Here is a 25,776-nt window from a genome sequence, read left to right on the forward strand (position 1 = left end):
ACTTGCAATAGGAATTCTCCCTCTCTAAGATCTCTGCATCCCCCATGATGCAGTCCTTTGGGCAAGGACTGTCATGTATTACAAGGCTGTGGAGCTTATCACAATAGAACTCAGCTGATGCCTCTAGATACCAACATGAAATAAATATTAATATCATGGCAGTGTCCCTGCTTACTATATTCCTGTTTCCAGCCTTCTTATTACTGATATTCTACAGCTGGAGAAATGGATGCAAAATCATCTTCTTACAAATAAGGCTACACTGAAAGTGGAAGGGGGCCAAAAAGGGCAACTGAAATAATTACAGGCATAAGGGGGCTTTGATTTGAGACAATATTAGGCAATATATAACCCATTTAATTCTCAGAGCAGACTAATAAACAAAAGTGTGAGGGAAGGATGTGTAATATTGAATGGCACAAAGAGGGTCAGCAGGGCTATTCCTCACTGCGTGTTTGCAGTCTATGAAAGGAATGCCCAAGGAAACTTAAAGGTGACAGGCTTGACATAGATAAATGAGTTATTTTTATGCAGTACAAAACTTAATCTGTAAATCTCAATTCCACAAGATGCTGTGTTGTTATGAGATACCCCTAAATACAGAGCTGGTGAGTTTTTTACCCACCACTCTTATTAGAGCTATTCAGTTCATTTAAAAGGAATTGATCTTCATCTTTTAGCTAGAAATCAGAGGTGGCTGTGTTTCAGAAACAAGCAATTTTCTTCAAAAATCTTATAAAACGTGAACTGAGACTGTATCAAGAACAACATTTAACGTTCAGGACTATATATCTCATCCTTATTTCTGCTAAGAGTGGTAGGTGGGGTAAAGGTGGATGAGCCTTGTTGAACAATGTGTTCTGAAATGACCCTGCAGGCTCAGAAATACTGAATTCACAATTGATTTTTTGTACTTTCCTTGGAAACAGCTGTCTTGAGAAAGCAAGCTCCCTGTTTTCTTTTGATATAGGAAGTTTTAAACTTATTTTTTCAGAGGAGATTGTGCCTAACTAAACCTTGTTCCTAAGTCTTTATTCTGGGGGTCAAAACCATTAACACATGTGGTGATTTTTTTCTGGAGTGTTTGGTACTAAATTATTTCCAGTCATACAATGTCTTTGTGGCTGAGAAAATGCAAATAATGATCCAGTGATACTCACTGTAATCTAGCAGTTTATTTAACTTCCTCCTATAATACCATTAAATCTGAGGTGATGATTCCTGCATTGGGCACTTGATAAGGCAAAAAGTTTGTCTTCTCAGACAGGTTTTGGATGGATGCAATAAAAAAGAATCCTTTCTGTCTCTGGAGATTTCTGATGCAGTCACTGAAATTCATGTTTAAACCAGTAAAGAACATGGTCCTCTGGCTTATTTTGAGTGAAGAATCTAACTGCAATACTAGTGGAGTGCTTCCTTCTAAAGCTACTATAGAGAGAAATTTTGTTCAATGAGATGTCTTCAGTCTCATAGAAATCTTTGAATGGAAAGCTTTTTTTTTTAACCTTTTACTTTTTTTTTTTTAAGGGGGAGATAGGGGGAGATAGCCCCACAGGTGCTTAGGCGAAGAAAAGGACCAGATCAAGAGAGGGAAGGTAAAATGTCAAATATCTCAACCAATCCTTCTCCCCAAACATGGGGATCTGTTGAATACAAAAGGCAACAGAAACAACTCTGGTGTTTGTTTTACAAACAGCTAGTTTACACAGGGGAGGAGCCAGGGAGTTCAATGTGCTGGCATTTTTGGCCATTTAAATTTTCAAATGCAGCTGAACACTGAATTTTGACAATTGGTATCACTAACATTCTTACTAAATACAAATTAAGTCATTCAAAGGACTTGGGTTTGTGCCTAATTATTAAAATCACTGAATTGGAAACCAGTTTTCACTCACAGTTTTGAACCTTTTGCTACACATGAGTCATGTCCACCCAGAAAAGCCATCCCACCGAGTATTCATCTAATCCATCTGGTAGTGCAAATAGTGGAAGGACTCAAAATAACAAGAAAATTGTTTACTTTTCTGAATAGGATATGAAATTACTTTCTTGACTCTTTATAGCAGCTCAAACATTTACACAAACTTGTTAAGCTGCTTAGAGAGAGGATTATTTGTGCAGGTAATGCTTCTTTCAGTAAGTTAAGCTGCAAGGAAAGCAGATGCTTGACTTCACGAAATTTGGAGAAATTGCCTCTGGGAGAAATTTAAATAAATTAATAGAGAACTTCTGCTCTCCTTCCTTCTCTGTCTTTATTTTAGACAAGTTATTCCCTCTCTGTGAAGATGGGTCTGTTCTATCCTCGCAAGGAAGTTAGTTAATTATGTAAAGCTGCACCAGGTAAATGTTATTTACAGATGGCTAAAAAACTTTGTATTACACTCATTTGCCAAGAATAACCTCCCTCATTTCACAGTTGGTGGAGAGATGTTTTTAATTGTCATTAAGGTAAGCTGCAGATTGTATTCTCCTGCATATTTTTACCCAATTTGACTGTTATCTTTCTTTGTATTTTTTAATTGTAGCCCTACAGGCACTGTGCACATAATTGAAGCAACCAATCTGTTTTTGTTTATCTGTGTTTTCCATTAATTAGATATGTGGAATCTAAATTTCCTACTGCAAAACATGAGGTGACATGCTAAGGGACCAAATCTGAATTTCCTCACCAGGCTGCGCTGCTGGTGTTGGAGAAGATTTTTCCAGAGCAGGACACAGCAGTATATGTAGTCTGGGCTGGACAGGGATGGAGGGGAAGGAAGAGGCTCTGGAAAGGACTGGAGGAGGGATGTGAGAGGCCCCTGCCCTTCCCTGGGAGTGAGGCTGAGCCTCCCTGTACCGTGTGTTTGCTGCAGGCTGGGTGTTCATGTACAAGGACACAGGGAAGCTGCAGTCTTGGCCCTGGGCACAGTGAAATGGTGCCCCAGGAATTTCCCCTCCTGCCTGAGCTGGGCTCACAGCAGTGCTGATGTGGCTCCTGGATACTTTTCTGTACCCAGATTTCTTTTTTCCTACTGCTGACACAGCGGCTCAAAACTTCACTTTTATAAATAACCAAGGTTCACCCCCTAAGCTGACCCATGGCAGCACAGGTAAGACCTAAAGCTGCTGCTATTTGTTAGGGCATCTCAGTGGTTCTCAGAGACATTTTATTTAGAAATGGCCCAGCTCTGCAGTGCTCACATATTCAAAACAGGCTAGTGATCAGCTGTCAGGTTTAGCCAAGAACTGGAGAATTTGGCGAGAATGAAGTTCCTGGGAAGAAATTGAAGTGATCTTCATGTAACAGGCAAAGGCAAACTGTTTTCAGCCTGCCCACAAATGGCCACTAAGAAGAGAGGGAATAGCTTCAGTTCTGGATGTGCAGAATGGCAGGTCCATGGAGAATTCCATAGAGGAATGGGTCAGTAAAAACGAAGCTCTAATGTAAATCCAGAGGCAATCATCAGAGAAAATCTTGGGAGCTAAAAGCAACTTATTGCTGTTTTTTGAGGTTCTTCTGACACTTTGTTATGGATTGACAACATTTTCCTATGTGCCTTGTGAGCTCAGGGTTTGCTGGTTTGTACTCAAAAGGATGAATAAGTGCTTCTTTGAAGCTAATGGCCTCTTTTGCCTGTATATATATGCCATAATTCCAGCACAATCCTGTAAGAGCCTCCCTGATGTCAGACTGGCCTTGTACACACATTAATGACTTATCAGGTACTAACTCCCTGCCCAGCCCACACCTTTTCCCTCTTGCCTCCCCTCGGTTGCTCAGTCATTTTTCTTTGCTTGTTGCTTGCCTGCAGTGATGGGTGTGTGCCCTTTTCCTCACTTGAATTCTGGCAGTAAATAATTTGTCTGCTTTTTTTTTTTTTTAAACATTCTAGAGCTGCTGCTCTGATTATTTTAAAGCAGAAAAAAGACCAATAAATGGGGAGAATCCTGAAGGTAAGTACTTCAGTGAGGACTTAATGTCAAGGTACTGTACACGTAGAAGCTTTTACAGGGACTATTTAAAAACTGTTATCCACTGTATATTTTAAAGGCAGGACATAATTCAGACATCTGATTGACTGCCCTTGAATGCTGATTCTTGCTCTATAACTTTTATTTTTCAGAAACCTTGATTTAAGAACTTTTGAAGGCATCATATGTTGCATTCATCACCCTCAGTGGATTACTTTGCTGCCTTAGCTGCACCAGCTTTGTGGAGACAATATGGCAGAAGAAGGAATGTTAAGCTCTGTCAGAGCAGAAGTGGAAAAGTCACCTCTGTAAGTTCAGGATTGCTTAAGAATTGTCTTCCCTCTTCAGTTGGAAGTACCAGAGGTGCCCTGGGCAGTTCAAAGCTGCACACTGGAGGTTTGATGGAGGTGAAGGCTGGAGAGCACGAGCAGTATGTGACTGCGTGGAGAGGAGATGTCTGTGCACTCCTCTTCCACCTGTTTTTTGACAGGGAATATTAATACTCCAAACAGAAAATAAGCAAGTAGTTTCAGCATGCATGTTTTGTTTCCTTCAAGACAGAGTATAGTTGTAATGTGCTCTCTATTTCCCAATGCTGGTATTTTTACATAGGTAAGAAATATTCAAGTCTGAAATACACTTAACAGCTTCTTACAGAAACTCAAGCCAATTTTAGAATATTACCATGTTATCTCAAGCCAAGAGCATTGGCAATCAAAGGTGTTTTTAAAGCCATTAGCTCCAGTTTCATTGACTTGTTTTAGCTTTTTCTCTTTGATAACATGTTGTTTTTGAGGAAATGAACTCACTGACAGTTTGGAGGGCAGGACTGGCTCAGGCACAGTGAGAAAAACCACAACACCACTGTTTAGTATTTGAGTCTGAAATGAAATCATGTCCCTTTATTTCCATAAATGTTTCCCTTCACAGATGTACTGGGAGAGGGTAATTCAGTGCCTTGAAATGTATGGAAAACTGAGGATGACAAAGCCTGAAACAAATGACCTGAAAAGAGTTTATTACCAGGCATTAAAACAGGTAAGGCTGTAAAAAATATATTTTAGCTGCCAAAAATGTATTTGACTGCTATCAATATATTGGACTTCCTTCTTTACTTTTTTTTTAATATCATGTCATTTATAGGACATGCTCACTGGTGCTTAAAGAGACGTTGAAACACTGACCAGAACTGAATTACTGATGGCCTGAATTGGAGGACCACATGAACAGGTCATGCTGGAGCAGCCTGCCAGGTGAATGGGTGGATGTGCAGGTGTGCAAGTGCAGAGCACCTTGGTCTTGCCAAACATAATTTTGTGTGTACCCCTAGAAAAACAAAGCAATGTCTTTTCTGCCAAATACTCTGCTGCATAAAAGCCCAAGGATCTTTACCCTCATGGTGAAGTGAGGGCTTAAGAAGGGGTCTTGGCACATGAGCCTCTTTGCCATGGACTCAGAGGGATGTGCTCAGAGGAGCCAAGCCAGGCTCCTGCAGCTCCTGGCTCCAGCCCTCCACACCTGGAGCTTGGCAGGAGCTGTGCCGGGGGCTCAGCACGGCTCATTTCACCTGCCTGGCACTCCCTGGCAGCCCTTGTGGGTGTGCAGGGCCAGGGGGAACCCTTGTGAGGCATAAGTGGGAACAGGAAATTCTCTTTTTCTATGTGACAGGCCAGCCTGGTGCTTCTGCTTGAGTCAAAACCCAGTTGTCTTCTTGGGAAGCGAAAGAATCAGGCTGTAGAATTTAACCTTGAGCTTTACATTTTAGTAATGGAGCTGGTCACCTTCAAAAAGGGACACCTGTTCAATATGGGATTGAGGTATGTAGGTTTAATACACAATTTGTCTGTCTGTGAACAGGGATGTGAAACAACACATAAAGTTGATCATTAATATTTTTACCACATACCTCCCCTGCCCTGAAACTCCATTTCATTTTCATCTGAAACATTTTTCTTCTCCTTTTGTCACATGACCTGGAAAATTCATTATTCAACCAAATATAATCTATCCCAAATACATGTAACTTCTGTCCAGAAAAGTAATTTAGGCTTTTGTGCCGTCAGTCCAGAGTTTCAGACCATTTGTGGTGCTCTTCCTTTCATACTTATGATTTGCTCTGTCCTGCAGCCTGAAATATGGTAATCTGGGCAGGAGAGAAATGCAAAATAGGACAAGTTTTACAACCAGATTTAAAATTTCTATTTTGTGCTAGAAACAAAAAGTAGTAAAAAAAAAAAGTGCTGTACTAATTTCCTCTTTTCTACAAGCACCAGCTAAAAATGGAGAGAGGAAAAGAAATCTGGAACAGAAAAACATAAATCAACATCAGTATTTGTTGATTTCTGGGTTTTATTTTCTTTTGGTTTTTAAACTAGGATTTTCAAACCATTCACTTGCAGAAATTTGCACTTTATGAGAACAAAATGTGATGAGATCATTTTAGGTAAGTTACCTCTTTTTCCTCAGTTTGTGGCATCTAAAACCAACCATGCTTGTCATTGTCTCAGTAATTTCTCATAATTGAAGTTAAAATACATTCTAAGTTTGCAACAAATGAGCTGTTCCAAGATGAGTTTGCCAAACTCTGTATTGCAGTGGGATTTCTGCAATTATGATTAGATACAAACAAAAATGATCTCTGAAATGCCACTGAATGCAACATCGATTAGCTTCTGTCAATCCCACAAGAGGTTAGGAGAAGCACCACTTGCATTTTGTCTCTGTAGCTCTGCCTCTGCCAACCACAGTTGTGCTGGCAGATCAGCACAATGAAAAGGGGATGAAGGGGGGAGAAGAAAGGAGCTGATGGAGGACTTTTATATGACTAGGTGCTGATGTGCTTTAGGATGTTGTTGGTACTCACCAGAAGTCTCAGAACTGCTGAACTGATTGTGTAGCTGCATCCCATCTAGAGGACAGAAATCACCAGTACAAGACTTTGTGTGTGCTTTTACTCCTTCCCATGTTTTTTTTAGCTGATTATTGGTTCTCCCACCAAAATGTGAAATAAACAGCCAAAGGCAGCATTAATCTTAGTTGTGCCTGAGAAATTCCCAACGGCAAATAGAAGCTTATTTCCACTATCTATCAGTGGATTTTACATCTCTGCTCCACAAACTATTCTGCACATGAAAAAAGGCTCCCCATTTGAGCACTTTCCCCAGCAAGCTCTTTGCTGGATTAAGGCAAAATTAGGATTTGTGTTGGATTTTAATTAATCCCAAACAGTGATTCCCTTTCTGCTGTTGGCCAGTCAAGAGAAACAGGTAAATAGTCAATATGTTATCTTTTTTTGCTCCTCTACAGAAATATAATGACTACTCCAGGAAGATGTTACCTGTGCTGTAAAGCTGTCATGTTTTTCTTTGGGGAAGGAAATTCTTATTTTCCCATCCATATAGCTATGCAGAACAGTTAATTTTCTTACACTCTCTACATGCAAAACGCTTAATAATTTTATCTTCAGCTTTCAAGCATAAAAGTGAGAAAGTTACCCTATTCTAAACTTAACTACTTGTGTATGTTGTTGGTTTCAAATAAGATTACTGCTTGGAAGATACTGCATTTATCTTTCACTTGAAATAACCCTGGAGAATGTCAGATGCAAAATGAATTTTGAAATCTTGGCATTTACTGCTGCTTTATACTCTATGTGTGCAACTTCAGTCAACTGCAGTGACATTATTGTGTGAGTCCCTCCAACTGAAGGAATTGGCACTCTATTAACAATCCCTCTTTGCAGAGCTGAATGGGAAATATGTTACTACTCAGCTCTGTGTTTGTGTCCCAAAAAGTGGTGATCAGAATCATGGCTGCTACCAGCCAGGCAAGATTCTTTCCTTGTCAGCTTATTCCTTCCTGTAGCTAATCCCTCATCCAGCATTATCCAGCTGTTGATGTCCTCCTCCCTTCACAACAGGCACTCTTTGCTTTGGCTTTTGTCCCATGTAAATGCAGCCCTGCCAAGTCCCTCTGTGATGAGCTCCCTTCAGTGCTCTGCTGCTGCAGCATCAGCATCTCCCCTCCTCGTGCTCAGTGCTTCCACCTCTCCCTGCTCCAGGGACGTGGGTGCTGCTGGCAGAGCACAGAGCCTTGGGCAGCAGGACACACAGGGGCTGGAGATGGCAGAGGCAGCCTGGGTGATATCCTGGAGCCCTGCAGACCTGCAGCTTTCACCTGGGCTGAGGCAGGCTGGATGCTTGTGCCCACCTGCAATGGGGTTATCTATTGGCTTTGCATCATTGCTAAAATTAATGGCTGGGAAGAGCTGATGGTGTTTCCAGAGATGGACTTAACTTTCAGCCTTGTTTCTTCTTGCTTATGGTTGTCATCACGGGGTGTCTTGTGAGCAGGAGCATACACACACACACACACACACACACACACACACACACGCACGCACACAGTTTTCGTGTGTGGCCATATTTCCCAAAGATCAGACCTGAATCTGTGCAGCTATATAAGAAAGACTAGACATAAATTCAATAAATGTGACTCTACACAGCTGTAAATCCTCTCATCCTGTCATCTTCCCATTCAGGCAAGAAAGATGTGAGAATTGTGTAGATAGACTCAGAAGCAGAGGTTCATGCCAAGGCTGGGGCTCTCCTGATCATAGCATAGAGGATGGCCCCTTCTGGAAGTAGCTGTTAATGGTAAGGCTCATAAGGGCAACTCATGTCCCCTAAATGACCTTCTTCCTGCTGGAGGCTGCTCACTGTACCCCAGCAAGCTGCTGAAGAGGAGCAGAACGCAACACATGAAAGCATCAGATCCATCAGTCCTTGGGAGGTGAAAAAAGAGCAGCTGGGAGAGCAGCCTCAGGTGGTGGCTGTCTGATAAGGATGTTTGGCTACAATCTAATTGTAATGGATGTGGGTGAGTCCACACATAGATTGATTACAATTGATTAAGAAAGCCTATCTGACTCTGAAAGCTAACTGAAGTCAGTGGAAAACAATCCTTTTCCCTGAATTCTCTGATATTGACTTAAAGCCCTAGAATTCCACCACATGAAATAATTTGATTGGCAGAAACAATGAAGAAATTTAATAAATCAAGGATTGGAGAACTAAATTTGAAATGATGCATTTGGTTCCTGACTCTTCACAGATTTACTGCTTGGCACTGCTCAAGTTCACTGGTCTTTTTGGTCATCTCTTCCTAGTACGGACTGATACGATAGCGAGAATAATTCTTCTCTCTCCTATTTTCATTGAGGTCAACTCTCTCTTCTATCAGTGTGTTTACAACACAGTGCACCTGGGAGGTCTTAGCTGGGGTCCCTGACCTGCTTTACCAGACATGAAAAAACAACAACAACAACAAAAGAGGTCAGAAACAAAGGCCAAAGCAGGTCTCTTTACTTCTTTAGTGGTACATCAGAAACAAGTGTAAGGCTTGGTGCATGGCAGGCAGCTCCCCCAGCTCCTCTGAAGGCTGGTCTCTTCTGCTCTGTATTCACCTCCATGAATACCACATTCCTCTTTGCCTTCCTACATTATTTTCCACAACAGGCTGAGAAAACATCAGAATAAGGGAAACAAAGTTACTTAAAAAATAAGTTATCAGTCAGTGATATGTTCCCCTACTTTTTAAATGAGTAATATATGCATTCATATAGTGACCATAATAATTTAGGTTTTTTGACTTGGTATAAAATGCTGAAGAATGTCTATTGATACCACTTTCATATTCAAGTATAATTCCAAAATATTGATAAATACAGCTTCACCTAACTGTATGTTTCAAAGTTCATGGGATGTTTTATTTCTAAGCTTTAAATCTTTTAATTCTACTAAAAAGTGACTTTAGTAAGTGACTTGATGTATAATGAAAAAAATAGCATTCTTACACTGTAATCATGCCAGGAGAAGTGGAAGAGTAGCTGAAGTGTCAGAGGTTATGAATTGCAGCAAAGGTATCAGTGTCTGGGTGAAGTCTGTGTCACATGGACAAGCAAGGTCTCCTGGAAACACTTTGTCTCCTTCAAATTATTTAAAAGAGTTATACAGGCAGTAAAATGTTTATTGATCTTTTTCACATTCCTGCTCTACAATAATTTTGCTCATTTACTGTATGTAAGAATACCTTGAGTGTGCCTGAGTCCTCCCCACATCTGGGACTGGGAAAAGTCACCATGTTTGGATGTTCTTGGCCTTGCAGGTTGTCGTGGCTGAACATTGTCTCCTTGAGCCTGCAGAGTCTTTAAAGGATGGTTATACTCAGAGAAATGCCTAAGAATGTTGCTACTTTTGTTATCCTTGTTATCCTATCTAGTTCAGATTTGCTTTGTCTGTAGGTAACAAGACAATGTTTCTAATTGTCTGCTCTGCATGTGTGATAATGACCCAAAAGCAGAGCCAAGTGTTTGCTTGACTTTGACAAAAAGATGCTGATGCACAGCTGAAGTGAGCAGCGTGCAATTGAGCAGGATCTGGCTTTTCTTGTCTGTTCTGGCTTGAGGGCAGGGTGATGAGGCGATGCTGATTTCACTGGTGAGGCTCTCCTGAGGAAGATGCTTTTCTGTGGCTAGCTCGTGTTTAGGTTTTCAGCTTCTCACTGCTGTGTTGCTCAGTGTTTGCAGCTTCTCAATGGTCCTGAGCACATTGCATGCCCTGTGACACAGCACCAGTCAAGCCAAGTGGTGGCACTGTAAAGTCCTAAAGTGCCACTTACAGAAATTTGTCCCATGATTTTTCTGCCTGTATCTCAGTTACCTGACAAAACTGTGTCCTACTCTGAATCTGAGTAAAATGCAGTAGATTATAGTCTACATGGAGCTATTCCAAGATACTTAAAAGGGAATAAAAAGCAGCACAGGGAAATTAAAAATAACACTACCATTCTGTGGAAAGCATGAATGTGCCATGACAGAAGCAGAGTTAAGGAGGAGAAACGTAGCCTGGTCCAGCTAAAGGCACCCTGGTAAAATGCATGCTAATGATGGTGTGAAAGTGCAAAGTGGGTTTGAAAGTGGCTCCTCCGTGCAGCATGGATGCTGAAACCCCTGGGGAGAGCTGTCCCTCGGTCTGCAGTGAAACCTCTGAGAGTTCTGTGGGCAGCCCGAGGCCAGGGCAGCACTGCCCGGGGCAGGAGGGAAGGGCCCCTGGTGATTGTCCAAGAGTCAGCATTGGTCTGGGACCCTTGGAGACCTGAACTTCTTGTTTCAATGTGTGCTGATACCAAACACAACCTAAGCAGGGACTGCCCTGCCTAGGGTCAGGGTTAGGGTTACGCCTAGGGTTAGGATTTTGAAAATCACAAAGCCCAGAGCTACGGGCACACTGCGGCTGCAAAAGGCATCCCAAGGGGAGCGCAAAACTGCCACAACATGGCTGCCTCCACGGCTTTTTCCTTGGAAGCAGCCCTAACCCTAGGCTGCTTTTCCCTCCTAGGGTTAGGGTTAGGGTTACGCCTAGGGTTAGCGTCTCGGAAAGCACAAAGCCCACAGCTCCAGGCGCACTGCAGCTGCGAAAGGCATCCCAAGGGGATGCCTTGGAACCAGCCTTAGCCTAACGTTGCTTTTATTGCTGTGCCTAGGGTAATGTTGGGCCCCAGTGGGCTCCGCACCATGTCTCCTGGTTAGGCACTGACGGCTTCTGAACGTTTTGCTACCGCTCCATCCATCCCTCTGTTGGCTACATCTTCTGCAGAGAGCGGAGTCCCTTGCCATTCGGGTCCCCGTGGGTTCCTGTCGGGGCTCTGGGGGTGTTTCGTCCCCCGCGGGCGCGGTGCGGGCGGTGCCGCGGGGCGGTCCCGGGGCCGCGGCGGGGTCGGGCCGGTGCTGCAGCGTCGGGGCGCGCCCGCCAGGGGGCGCTGCTGCTCGCGCGGCGCGGGGCGGGCGGGAGGGCGCACCTGGCGCGCGGGGCTGCGGGTCCCGGCCCGCTCCGCGCCCCGCGGACACGGACACGGACACGGACACGGACACGGGCCGGGACCGCCCCGCCGGCCGCCGCTCCGGGGGGACACCCGCAGCCCGCCGGCATGGAGCCGTAGAGGGGAGCTGCCGTGGAGGTGAGTCCTGCGCGCTGCGCTTCTCGCGGCAGTTCCCTTTTTTATTAACAAAAGAAAAAGAAAAAAAAAGAGAAAAGTTCGTCCCTTCTCGTGCGGCCGCGCGCGGGACGGGCCAGAGCTGCGGCTACTGCCTCATCTCTCCCGGAGCTCCCGGGCGGGCGGAGGGACCCCGGGGTCCCGCTGGTGCCGCGGCGCTCCCGAGGGGCTCCGGGCAGGCACCGCCGCAGCTCCGGCTCTCCGTCCCGGTGCCGCTGTCTCGGAGCGGATGCTCGGGGTCGGATCCGTCCGTAGCGGCGCGGCCGCTCCACCGCTCCCCGGACTGAGCCCGGCTGCTGTTGGAAGCGCTGGGAATGTTTTCTGCCACGAAGCGGGGGAATCTCGGTTGATACCGAGGGTCTTTCAGCCTCACGAACGCGTGTGGGGCTTACTGGGAAAAGTGTTACTGCCGGGGATTTAAATTAAAAGCACTGGAGCACTTGCCTTTCGGGATGATGCAGCGCGGTGGAGTCTGTTGAAGCGGTGCCGGTGCTTTGGAGGCTTGGCTGCTCGGAGTTACCGTGTTGGGTATTGGACTTGAAACCTCTGCTTCTGAAAGTTCCGTGACAAGAAAGCTGCTCTAGTTTTTCTTTGGAGTGCGACGGAAATCTGCTGAAGAGCACTAAACATTTCTGAAGTGGCTTGGATTCAGTCGCTGTTTTCAGAGAGCCTGTCCCTGGACTGCTGTCTCTACTAGGATTCAAAGCATCAAAAGTTTCTGGTGGAAAATGCTGTAAGCTGCGGTTTCTCAGAGTTGTAGTAAGGTTTGTGTACTTTTGGCAATTTCTGTGCCTGTTGGGTGAACGCTCGAACTTGCGTGTGAGGGGAAACCCATTGTGGCAGGAGCCAGCAGTTTGTGGTGCTCCTCGGCAGTGTGTATAGTCTCTGATATATACTCCCTGAGTTTTTACCCTGATCATTGAAAAAAACAATATAACATAGTTTTAGCGTCTGTGTAAGGTAAGGTTTGAGGATGTTACGATATTACTACCAAAGTGCAGGTAGACTTGAGGTTTTTCAGGGGATTGTTAGTGGTGGGGGCAGGCGAGGTGAGCTGCTGTGGGCTCGGGAGCGGGAAGGGCTGCGGGAAAGGGCAGTTCCACGGTGCCCAGGTGCTGTGTGAGTGTGTGGCTGTTGCATTCACGCCCGAGATAGGCTCTCATTGCCCTGAACGCTTCCCGTCCGTGCCGAAAAGGGGACGCTGATTCTCATCAGGGTTAAACCTCTGCAGCTGCGTGGCTTTCTGTGGTGTCCGTAAGAGCAGGTGGATGCCTGCCCTGCTTCTGAGGCTCCCTCCGGAGGCAGGAGCGGGCCAGCCCCGGTGGGGACATGGTGTCTGGAAAGCTTTGCTCGTGCCAGACCCGAGGCAGGAGGTAAGTGTGGGGTGGAAGCCGGGAGCGAGACAAGCGCTTGCTTTGCAATAGAGTGGCTGCAGAGGAGACACTGGGGCACGCAGGGATTTGGGGTTTTGGGCTCCCTAAGCCAGCGGGGTGTAATGCATGTATAGTGAGCATGAGAAGTGAGAGTTGTGGCAGGTCACCGAGGCACAGGCAATGGTCTTCGGGGGTGAGCCCGTGATTCATCAGGGGCTGTGACTGGCGATGTGCAGGGTGGCTTCCTGAGAAATTACTGAGGATCGCATTCTTCTGAGGATGTTTCTCTGGGCACAGGAGACCTCTTGCAGTGGGAGGATGGGGCTTGGGCCGACCTCCCTGCAGAGTGCTGGTGTTGCTAGGCAGCAGCTTGCACCTCCAGCGTGCTCCAGATCCGAGTCTGCGAGGGGAGACCTTCCTCTCCTGAACTAAAGCTTTCTAGCTGGTGACCAGGGCTGGAAAGTACATATCCTGTGGGTGTGCATGCACTTCTTGCTTGCTCCTGGGTATTGGGGAGGGGTGGTCAGCTGGGAAGTTTCAGGGTTTTTAGCTGACAGCAAGACTTCTTTATACTCACCCACCTACTTGGGCTGCAGGCAAGCCCAGGAGAGAATCTTTGACTGTTCCATTTGGAAGGCTTAAGAGTTCTCTGCAGAGCACTTTTTCCTTTCACAGTACCTGGAAGCTCATTGGAGGTTTGTCTTCAACTTGTGTGGTGATTGATGCTTTAGCAGTTAAATGGGAGGGGGAGGGAAAGGGAGGAAGGAAGGCCAGGTGTGCCACATTAATGCACTTAGCCAGCGTGAGTCAATTTTAGTGGATGCAACACGGCTGCCAGAGCCTCAGTGCACGAATGGCATCAGCCAGTGCTGTCTGAACTGCTCTGTATCTCACAGAGCAATGGAAAGGCTTTTAATTTTCAGAGCTGCCAGTCTGGTGGCTGCACTTTGAAGCAGTGCAGTGGCTGAAGCTGTTGGAAACTAGCAGGGATGGGAACTGACCACTCTCCAAACAGAAGGCAGATCAAAAAGGAGCCTGAAAGGGTCAGGAGGGATTCATAGGCTGGTGTGATGAAGGTGAGTTCAGTGGAAGGGCTGTTCTTGTGGCACAAATCACTTCTAATCAGGCAGGAATTGGTGGTGTGGGAGAGGAAGATTGCTGGTTTGATGCATGCTGGAGGCTTAGGCCTCAGAAGAAGCTGGACTTGGCAGCCTTAAGCCTGGATGGGGCTGCAGAGGAGTGTGGAAGTGGAGGCAGGTAGGAGCACATTTGCTGGTCTCAGGATCTCATGGGTGTTGTGCTGTGCCACTGTGGGATAAGCTTGAGCCATGGAGGGTTTAGGAGTGGGTTTGTCTGGCGGTGTCAGGCAGCTGCTGGAGGTCTGTGAGGAGCCCAGCAGAGATGCAGAAAGGCTGCTGGAGAGCCAGGAGGAGGGAATGGGGATAGCATGTGAGGCTTATACCCCTTGGAATGCTCTGCCTGCTTGGAGAGGGCAGGAGCATCCTGGCTGTCTGGATGGGGTGTTCCTGTAAGGGAATTTGCTTGGTTTGCATATGCAGAATAGTATTTTTCTGTGACTGCTCTCAGCTGTTTCCTGGAGAGAGAAGAATATGTGTTACAGTAATCACTTAAAGCTATGGAGAACAGCTTTCTGTGCCCTGGGTTGTGATGCCCTTGTGGGACCAGAGGTGGAGGAAGAGTTCCAAGGAGCATGTGCAGCTAGTCATCCCTGCTGGCTGAGGTGGGAAGTGGCCAGGGATGGTTGGGGAGGTGGCCTTGACCGATGTGTCTGAGGGAAAAGGCTGAGAAGTTGGGCTCACTGTGAGAAGTACAAATAAAGCATTTATAGTGTATGGACTTTTCCTGTTCTCTGAAACATTCCTGCTCCTCAAACTGAGGCTCAAGCTGAAAATATCAAGGGATGCTAAATTGTGAGCAATTGTTAAACAGCCTTAAAGACCTGCATGGGAAGCTGTGTCTGCTCTTCATTTCTAAGCCTTCCTCAAACAATGAGAGTCTGAGCTATTTATCAGGAGCTCTTTTAGTGCTGGAAGGGAAAGTGAACATTTAAAGTGTATCACAAAATAAAGAGGCACTTTAAGAGGCAATTTGCTTTTCAGGATGTCCAATCAAAAATAAATCTTTCTTTAAACAGCCTTGAAAAGAAAACAGAGAGTAAAGATCTTGCCCTTGCTGAGAATAAGGAAAATCTTTTTGCTGGCTTTGATGGTGAGGGTTTCCTCTGGCATCTGGTACTACATCCAGGTAAACCCTCCTGGAACTGGTGGAGAGAGAGGGATGTGTTATATTCAGTAACAAAGCTGGTGAGAGAGACTGTGTGTTAGAAACTTCTGTAGGGATTTTGGCTAATTCTTTCCACCCTAAAAGCACTACAGAGAGTTCTTTCCACCCTTCTTTTCTTTGTTTTATGTAACAGTTAATTAACAAGGATGTCTATTTGATAAAGCAATTTCAGGGCACATAAAATATGTATTTTACTCTTATTTTGGCTGCATCAGAACAAACTCCATTGTTTTCAAGATTTCCATAAAGTGTGTCCAAGTAGCATTCTATAAGCAGTTTTTCATGGTTCTCAAATTCTGGGGGATGTTGTTTCTTTGCTTACTTAATTATATTCTTATTTTCACTCAGACAAATGTGGCAATACGTATCTGTAAAGTCCAGTCTCTGGTTATGTAAGGAGAAAAAAAATCCCCATCAAGAATCTGTTTATCACTTTAAGGAGCAGCGATGCTGCCAAGTTCAGTGAAAGCAGCTTGCCTCTGCTGACAGCAAAGGGCCATGTCTGGCTTCTCTGGGACTGTTTTCTAAGTGGAAAACGGTAGATGAGTGTTTTATAAGGAGCCTGACAGCTGCTATGTCATCTTTTCCTGTTAGTTCTGTCTTCTTTGAGCATTATGTATTAATTAGGAAAGTGTGTGGCCATGGATGAGATCAAGGAATGTATTTCTGAGCACATCACATGCAGAACTGTATTCTCACAGAGCCTGTTTCATTAATGTGCAGGAGTGAGTCTGGACCAGACTTTCCATGAATAGTGCAAATACTGTTATTCTGTTAATATTGCGGAGCTATGAGTGTGTGTAAGAGCAGGGATAATGTCAATACTGCTGACAGTTACAGCTGTAGTCTCTCTGCTGTGTGGCCATGGAAAGAGGCCTGTTTTAAAGGCTCTGTAAAAGCAGGGAACATTTCAGCATGCAGATGGCAGCCCAGTCTAAAATCTAGTTCTGTTTGTACTGAGCACCTCTGTAACGAGCCTTGAGGAGCACAAGGGGAATGGTGGGGGGGGAGAGGAGGGATATGCTATCTTTCAGGATTGAGACCTCCTTTTGAACTGTCTCTCTCCATTTTTAATAGCTTTTCTGCAAAAGCTGCTTGGGGAGCAGGGTTAGAATGGGTATGAAAGAAGCAAAGCATCTAATCTTTTGGCTTAATAATGCCCTGGTGTAGGCAGCTGCGAATTGGACAGACTTCCTTATTGATATAAGAGCAGAGAGCAGTGAGTGAAATTGGTGTGGATGAGAATGGTCCCTTCTCATCTCTTTTAATCTGAAATGTCTTCTACTTTGGTAGTTGAGGCTCTGTAGAGAGGACCTGTGATCGCTGGCAGGGCCATCTAAAGCAGTCAGGAGAAAAGGGCCCTGACCTGAGCAGTGGTGTTTGTTCTGGGTGTCAGCAACTGAAGAGCTGGAGTCAAGTGCAGCCATGGCTTTTCTGGAATTTACAGGGTTTAACAGTGACTCTGAAGCCTAACAGCAACTTGGGTTTTTTCACTCAAGAGCTCTGAATAGCAGGAGTCAGAGTCCTGTTTTTCCTGTGCCAGGCTTCTCCACAGCCCAGGGGAGCCTGGCTGGGCTGGGTCTGAGTAGTGTCTGAGCCTGTCTCAACCCAGAAGAAATTTGCCATCCTGGGACAGTGCCCAGCAACCTTGTCAGCTTTGAGAAGCCTAAGTGCTCCCCCAGAGCTGGGGCTCCTCTCTCCCCTCAGATGGCTGTGATTACTGCTGCACCTTGCTCTGCACTGGGAACTTCCTGCTGTAACTGCATCAATTCTAGGAGCTAGACTGATTCAAGGTGATTCTTAAAATCTCTCCCCTTTCCTCACTGCTAGTGTACAGGTTTAGCTTTCCAAGTGTAGATTGTCTTCACATTTTCTTCTCTCCCCCAGTGGGCTTTTCTGTAAGCTTTTAAGTACTTCTGCAAGGTGGTGAGAGGCTAAGCCCTGCTCTGTAAACTTAAACTCTGGCTCTGAGAGTCTTTACATTTCCTACAGTACTTCATGTTGCCTGAAGTACTGTATTGATTAAACCACAATCTGCAGGAGTAAATATATGTAGAATATTAATAGCTTCTACTCTAGGGGGAAAAAAAGGCTGTAAATTAATTGATCCATTATGTTGACCTCATAAACCATGAGGGCTTGCAGTACAGCTGTAATCCTCCTCCCACAACATGTATTTCACTTTGAATGTCTGCAAAAGTTCTGGACTACTCAAAAGTTGTGATACTGGACACACATATCCATCTATCCTAGGATGTGTACTTAGAATATTGCAATGTTAAGGCTGAACAATAGTTCTCTCTAGAATCCAGGGTAGTGTTGAATCAGTACATCACTGATGGTGCAGCTGGGTATGAGGCTTAAAAAACAGTAGCTAATTCTCCCATTCCTTTGTCATTCTCGTTCCTCCTTACAGTTGCTTTCTATGTTTCCAAGTGCAAGAGCTGTTGCAAAGAGGGGTGAGTACGATTCAGGGATTTAAAATCTGGCTTGAAGATATAATGAACAGGAATTCTGTGTGAGTTGCTTAGGGAATTGAGGTCAGTGTGTGGTGTGAGCTGATAGAACTCCATCTGCTAATCAGTGCTGAGTAGTCCTAGTTCTTCTGGCTTACAAACCTGTTAAGATGGGCTGCTTAGGTTTTTATTGAATTGGCAGCAATTTAGATGCACGTGTACATCGTATGCTCATCACTCTCTGTAGTGTTTGATGCTATAGATATTGTAATCATTATCTATAGTCAGAATATTTCAGGGGATTTTCCCATTTCCTGCCTTTTTTTTTCCCCCATAAAGGAGCACTATTTTAGGCAGCTATTGGATCAGAAAATTCTTGTAGGAAAATGTTCTTGTGTTAATGCATGCAGGGTTTTCTCTACAGGGCAAGCCAGCAGTTTATTCAGTGTTGAGTCTGACTGCCACTTTACCATAGCTAAAATCACTTCTACACTCTGCAGCCAGACATGTTAATAGGGGAAGTTAATGGGGTGTTTGCCATCCACAGTATTTTTCTTTTGTGCTTGGCACTGAAGCCCATTTTTTTGTTTCTGTGTTATACTGTAAGATTATTTTTGAAATTTTAAGATTCCGCACCTGGTGTCTTCTACAGTTCCATTTGGAAGATGTTTAACCTTTTAGTGGAGGCAATAAAATCTTTTCAAACAAAACCCGCGTGTTAACACCAAAGGGTGTTTCTTCTGAAATAACTGGTAAGATTCTGAGTTTATTCCTTTCACATCACAGAAGATCTGTGAGTTTTAGGTTTTTATTCCTTTACACCCAGACATTCAGCCTTTAGGGGAGTCATTACAGATAAGTATTATAACCTTGTCAGTATTTGGCTGTGGCTCCCTTTGCTTTGTCAGGACAAGACCTTGCTTTTTCCTTGTTGTATTACTGTCATGCGGGTGATAGACTGCTGAGCCAGTAATAATCCCAGACAGTTTAGATGTTGTCTTTTTGTGGCTGTTTATTTCCAGTTTGTGTAACACAAACACAGGCATACCATGTTTTCCTCATGTCTCAGTTTTAGAGACAAATTTTAGGAGAAAGCACTCTGGAATGAGCATCTCCTCTAAAGAGAGAGGGCTTCAATAACTCCCCTTTCTTGTGCCAGTGAAAGAAATGGATACCATGGGATGAAAGTGAAAAAAACTAAAACTGTAAACAAAGCAAGACACCTGCAAAGCAGGAAAAAAAATGGAACCTTACATCTCAGTCCCACCTCTCCACATGGCTGACAGGCAAAGATGGAGGCTGCCCTTCTTCGTCTCTGGGAAGGGAGGAGAAAAGGGTTCACATCAGCTGTAAACTTGTTGGATTTCTGGCATGGGTCTCCTCCTCACAGCAGCCAAAGTTGGTGGATTTTTGTCCTTTCTCGTGTTGGTTCAGCTCCTCTGAGGTCTCAGGTTCTGGGTGGTCCCACTGGCTCCCTAATGGGCCAAAAAGAAAAACAAGCCAAGCCAAAAACAGTTCAAGGGAAAAAACCCAGCCAGAACCAAAAAGTTGCCAAAAGAATTCCCAGTACAGCCTCCAGGCTGGAGTAAGGAAAGGGAAAAACCCTTCTGGTCTCAATCTAGCAAAAGCTAATCTGGCAAAAGGAACAAAGTGGGGTCCCTGGGCCATGCTGGAGCACTGGATAGAGAGTTTGAGCAGAGCCCAGAGCTCCCAGGCTCTGGCCCCACCGCCTGCTTCGTCTGTAAGATACAGCAGCCATTTCTGGGCATATGATTAGGGAATAAAGTATCATCATAAAATCACCCTAGGACTCCTAATTTTAAAAATTCTCTATAAGTTTCACCTGAACAAGGAGAATTAGGTAGATGTGAGTTTAGTTAAGGACCTGAGAGGTTCAGTGGAGAAGTAAATCCTGCAAGACAAATGCTGAATGCACACTGCCTTGTAGAATTAATGCTCCTTGTGTATTTAGACAACTTAAGTGGCTGGTTATGATGGTGAAGATGCACAATGAATTAGGCAAAATGAAATATTCTTTGATGCTCATTGAGCAGCAGAGCGAAGAACACTGCATGACCCATATCAAGTAGAGCTGAAGAGACATTATTTGAGCTAGCATGCATCTCTGATCTTGAGTATTTTATCTCTGATCTTGAGTATTTTTTCTTTATGTTTGAGGTAGCAACAAAAAGGAACTGGTGCCCGTTTGTGGATTGCTTCCAACCAACATATTATATAGGCTGAAAATCTTTTAGTAATGAACAGCTCAATGTGGTATGTTGGCAAAAGAGAAGACCTGAGAGCGAGTTCACATTAAAATTTAAAGCCTTAAAAAGTGGGCTGGGGAAATGGTTTGAAAAGAAATGAACAGGACTCACCACCTAGCCTACTGTAAAAACAATGAAAGAATTACTGTTGCCATTCTTCCTTTGTGTGTGGGGTGAAAACGGTAATTTATTTTCGTGAGATATCTGAGCAACAAAACCTGACAATTGGAAATCACTAAAGAGGTGGGTTGCTGTTTTTAATGAGTGCCTTCTGCATCACAGCTTCTGTGGAGAAACCAGAACCTACAGAGCCTCGTGGTGTGTCAGCAAATCCCAGCCTGTGTACAGATATGTGCCTGAGTGCACATGCACTGCTTTTCCTTTCTTGTTTTCTTTCAAAAAGGAGCACTGCATGAACAAAGCTTGTGGTACAAATTAGAGCAAAGCTAAATTATATTTAAAGCGTGAACTTGGGAGTCTCAGTGCTGGATTTTGTGCAAAATATTAATGCTCTGATTTTTTTTTTTTTCTCATTTCTAAGAGTCTCCTTCTAACCTTGTCCCTTGAAGCTCGTTTGTGTCCCAGAAGCCATATGAGCTGAAGGGGTGCTGGAAAGACAGCAGGCAGTACATGCAGGAAACAGGATTTCCCAAGGTTTGTTTCCTGAGGGTTTGGGTGGAAGAAATAAGTTTCTCAAAAGAGATGAAGTGTGTTAGGCAGGATATGGGAGTCAGGGTGTTTTTTGTTAGAAGTACAAAGTTTGTGCTGCATTGTAGCCTGGTCCCCTTGTAGTTTTGGGTGCCTACAGGGCACTGTGACGGCTGCCTGAAGTCAGGTCTGGAGCACAAATGAAGTGAAGAGGGAAGGACACACCTTATTGGCAATGCAATGATGAAGAATTAAAAGTTGTCACACCTTGCTTCTCCTATATTTCTCTCTCTGATATCAGCAACCTCCTTTTACTTACCTGGATTCAAATACAACCTGGCTGGTCACAGCAAGGCTTGGACTACTGACTTTTCCTTCTCTGTCAACAAGCACTTCATTCTGTGTCTCTCCTCCCTCCTCACAGTGATTTCAGGCAAGTTGGCTGTAATTGGTATTTCTGTGTCCTTACTGAGTAAGATGTCTTCAGTCTTTTGGGAATGGCATGAACTTGGTTCTCCTGTTATGAGGCATATCCAGTGGAGCTGTAACATTCTTGTTACAGCTGTGAACCCCTACTCACACCTGCTTGGAGTTTGCAGCATCAGAGTAAATGGCTCCTCAGGGAAATGCTGCTCAGTGAGGGGAAAGTTTTGTCAAATGGCAAAATCAGCCCCTGCTTGCAGGGAAGTGGCCTTGAACTCTGGCTGGTTTATTCTATCTTGTGTTTCATCGAGGTGGCACAGTTTGTTCGTGTTCTTCATCAGACCGTAGGCACCCACTCCACATTTGTTCCCAGGAGCCTGGCACAGGGCTGGCTGGAGTCTGTGGTCCATCCCACTGCCTGACAGGTGAGGGAATGGCTCTGAGGAGGGAGCTGAGACCAGTCCTGCTGGGAGACTTGGTGAGAGTCTTGGTACATGCAGCTCCAGAAATCTCCTGAGCAAATTCAGAAACTTAGTCTGGAACTAATACAACCTTTGTTCTTCTGGCTGCTGGACATTCTTCTGGGGGAAGTACAGCTTATTTTGTGTCTCGTGTTCTTTGTTAACTTGAATGTTTAAAAACAGTCATCTCTGATAGGGCTCTTTGAGCAGCCTGTTGTCTGTAGCTGGCTGCTGTCTCAGGACAGACCCCAGCTGACCCACTGGTCACTCTGGTGAGACTGATCCCACTGCCTGCTGGAATCTCTGCCGTGGTGGAGGTGACCCCTCAGACTCTGATGTGTATTTTCATGCCAGCCACAGTGGAGTTTTGTCGGATGTGACAAGCTGAGGTCTTTGGGCTTGATTATGAATGACTGCTTGGTGCTGTGGTTTCCTGCCCTTTTGCTGCTCTATTTTCCTGATTTGTGGAGGTACAGAGACTGACTGCCTTGGTGAGGATAGGTCTTCAAAAAGTACAACTCCTATCAATGCTGACAGAACCAAGAATTTTCTGCTCTGCCTAGCATTAATCTTGGTTGGCAGAACTTGCTTTGAATTTTTAAATGTATTTAATGCAGCCTAACCTGTTTGGGGTGGAGATGTACAGACCCACATGAAAAAGGACCTAGGAATTCCATATTTCAGCTGTAATTACTGAGGGGGGAAAAGTGGAGAAACTAATTTGCAAAGCTATGCTTGAAAATCATTCTAGCATAACATCATCATTACAATTATCTGTCAAAAGATTTAGTTCAATTACTTTTTTTAAGCTCTCTTGTCAAGATGGCCTTACTGGTTTCAGGATTGTGTTACTCCAAGGAGAGGTCAAGGAAGAGTGAATGCTAATTCTGTCATTAACCAATGTCAGACAGCCTTCAGTGCATATTTTTTTTTGAAAATGCCTTAGCATGGTTACTGTGAGGAACAATAGGCATAAACTGCCATAGAATTCAGAGAGGGGAAAAAAATCCACTGCCTGTTTATGGATTGTAGTACAGTAAGGTGAGAGGAAGAGAACTTCAGTTTAAAGTGGTAATCTTGAAATAATTGAATAGCAGCACAATTCCTGTAGAGTAAAAGATTACACAGGGTTACTCAGATTTTCTTCACACAATGACAGGCCAGTATTAAAATTACAAGGAAAGAATATTTGATGTAATAAACTCAAATTGAACTGAATAAGTGTCAGTGAACAGCAGGACTTTGCAACCTCTTGCTGCTTTGTCATGTTGGGTAAATGCTCAGAGCTGGAGGGATTTGGGGGTTTGGGACCTCTGAGTGAGCTGGGTGGGCAGAGGTGTTACAGCATTTTTGGGAGGATTCTGTTCACTGGCCTCAGTTTTGACTGCTAACGCTGGTAGTTTTGTGCATTTCTGTTTAATTGAAATGGCTCTAAAATGTGTGCTGAATCTTTTGGTGCAAATAATAACTTCACAGTGATTTAGATGGCTGCCAGCTTTATCTGATAGTAAGGATCCTGATCTAAAGTCTGTATCTTATACAGAGATGAATTCCTGGAGTTTAAATGTATCAGGCCACTTAAGGGCCATGACTTCAAGCTAAGTGTATGTTTGAGAACTCTAGCTTATAGTTAAGCATCTGTCTTTGAGAGAGATGGGCTTAGATAAATTCAGATTTCTACCTGTTTTTGAGTGCAGAGAAGGAGCCTCAGTTTGCTTTTGCTATCTTTTCCTTGAATATTTGGTATTTGTAAATGAAAACAGGATTAGTTCCGCTAATGATATAAAATTAAAAATAAAATTCTAAACTAGATTTTCCCCTTTTCTTTTTTAATGTACATAACATAAAGTAAGTAGTAAAGTTCACAAGTGAGAGTCCTGAGACCTACATTCATTGATTTCTGAGTTTTGTTCACCTTTCTTTAACTCATTGTATAGGAGAAATTTCTGGAACAGCATTAATTGTAGGCAACTGTAGGCATTGTAGGAGCTTTTAGAGTGCCACCAGTGGGCAAGTAAGGTTGCTAAGAGAGATTGTATGAATGACCTATTCTTTTCCTGAATAATATGATTTTTTTTTTGTAAGTGTGTGGCCTGTTTGGATGAGACAAAGCTAATTACAACCATCAGGGTTTCCCATAACATACAAAATAAATCACACACAAAAATCTGCCAGATTAGACCCATACTACTACAAATAAACTGTTACATCTTGTGATTTTTTTCTTTGAAAGCAAAATGATATTTTTGAGGTGTCATTTAAAAAAACCCAACCCTTTTGTGTGATAGTAGGAGGTAAATTGTTCATACGTGGTTACTTTGAACTGTTATGTTTTCCTACTCCTGCCTAAACATAAGATGGGAAGTTGTTACATTAAGCCATTGCCCTGTTGTGGTTCTTTGAGAAATGTTTAACTGTAGCTGCTGCTTTGTTGTAGTGAAAAGCTGTGATTCAGACTTTGTACTATGTTTACATTTCAGCTGCCACAGAAAGTGAAAGATGAAGCCTCTTGTTTTCTTGGTTCTTGTGATCTGTACTGTAGTCAGCATGAATTTGAAGCTTGTGTCAAAGAGAAATTCTGGTAAGTCACAGAAAATTATTTTTTACTTTTGGATCTGGACCTCATGCTCATGCAATCAAGCATTTTTAGATGGCTGCATTTTGTTTTGCATATGTACTACTTGTTCTGTTCTGCCAAAAAAAAAAAGTCATAACTGGTATGGTTTGCTTAGTAAATGAAAGCTGTTTGAAAGTGTCCTTATGTTTTCTTTTTTTTTTTTTTTAATGAAAAAAGAAAATGTTGATTGGGTTGAAACTTCAACCAGAGATATTACAAAGATAATAATGACTTTGGCATTGTGGCATTGTTTTAACATCCATTGTTTTACTCATGTTAAGGAATTTTCTAAACTATGGATGTGGTCTGTGGTAAGTTTTAGGTCTGGATGATTTTTTGTATGTTGAAAGGTCATCTTTGAAAATGTTATGCTGGTCTGATATGTGATCATATATAGGGTTAACTGGGAAGAGCTCTCCTGAGTAACAATCTCCGATTATTCTGTCAGTGAAAGAGAGTAGGAGTTGGTTCATGTTTACATCTGCTTTTCAAGCCTTCTTGTAGTAACAAAACTCTTCAAAGAAGCATTAGAATCTCTCCTTCCAGGGTAGACAGCTCCTCTGGATAATGGTTATCCGTACTTGAGCCCGAAGTGATGTCTACTCCATGCAGCTTTGCTCTGTCAAAGAAGTGACTTCATGAGACTGTTTGTTTGCATTTCTCAAGTAATGTGGGGGGATAGAATGTAAGAAAATAAAGATAGTGCAGAAGGTAATCTCACCCCTGAAGAGTTGCAGCTGTACTAATCACCAAAGATTAGGAACAGGCTTGCCCTTAACAGGCCACAGCTGTGTCCAATAAGGATGAGTGCTATAAAAGAGGGGTGAGCTGGGTGAGGAGGGAGTTGGAGTTTGTTGGCTGGGCTGTGAGGAGGACGGAGTCAGAGCTGCAAGGAGCTGCCCATGAGAAATCACTGAGAAGGTATGGGAGTTTTGCAATAAGATGACTACCAAGTAAGCTGTGAGTTTAGGAGACATTGGGCAGACAAGTAGGTCAGCTGCAGTGCTGCACAGTGGTGTCAGCCTGCTGCAGCCTGGGCTGTGGGTAAGGGTAAATGTTGCACTTTGAAACTTTTGATGACCTGTTGTTTTTCCACACTGTTTGTGTGCTATGCTTACATATGTGAGGGCTTCCACTGATTCTGCTGTCCTCAAGGCCTTCAGTATTTTCAGCAGTGCAGGTACAAACAGAAATTACTGGCTTCAGTTGGTGTGGCTTGTG

General features: G+C 43.9%; 1 protein-coding gene across 1 annotated transcript in view; it reads left to right on the forward strand.

The window, feature by feature from the left end:
- Positions 1 to 11,835: 11,835 nt before the first annotated feature.
- Positions 11,836 to 25,776, forward strand: part of IL1RAPL2 (interleukin 1 receptor accessory protein like 2) — a 343,260-nt gene continuing 329,319 nt past the window's right edge. Inside the window, exons 1-2 of the mRNA XM_059859469.1 lie at positions 11,836 to 11,970; positions 24,419 to 24,519. Coding sequence (XP_059715452.1) covers positions 24,438 to 24,519 — 82 coding nt within the window. The 5' untranslated portion in view covers positions 11,836 to 11,970; positions 24,419 to 24,437. The remainder of the gene's footprint in view (positions 11,971 to 24,418; positions 24,520 to 25,776) is intronic.

Source organism: Haemorhous mexicanus, chromosome 14, assembly GCF_027477595.1.
Source record: "Haemorhous mexicanus isolate bHaeMex1 chromosome 14, bHaeMex1.pri, whole genome shotgun sequence".
Lineage (NCBI taxonomy): Eukaryota > Metazoa > Chordata > Aves > Passeriformes > Fringillidae > Haemorhous > Haemorhous mexicanus.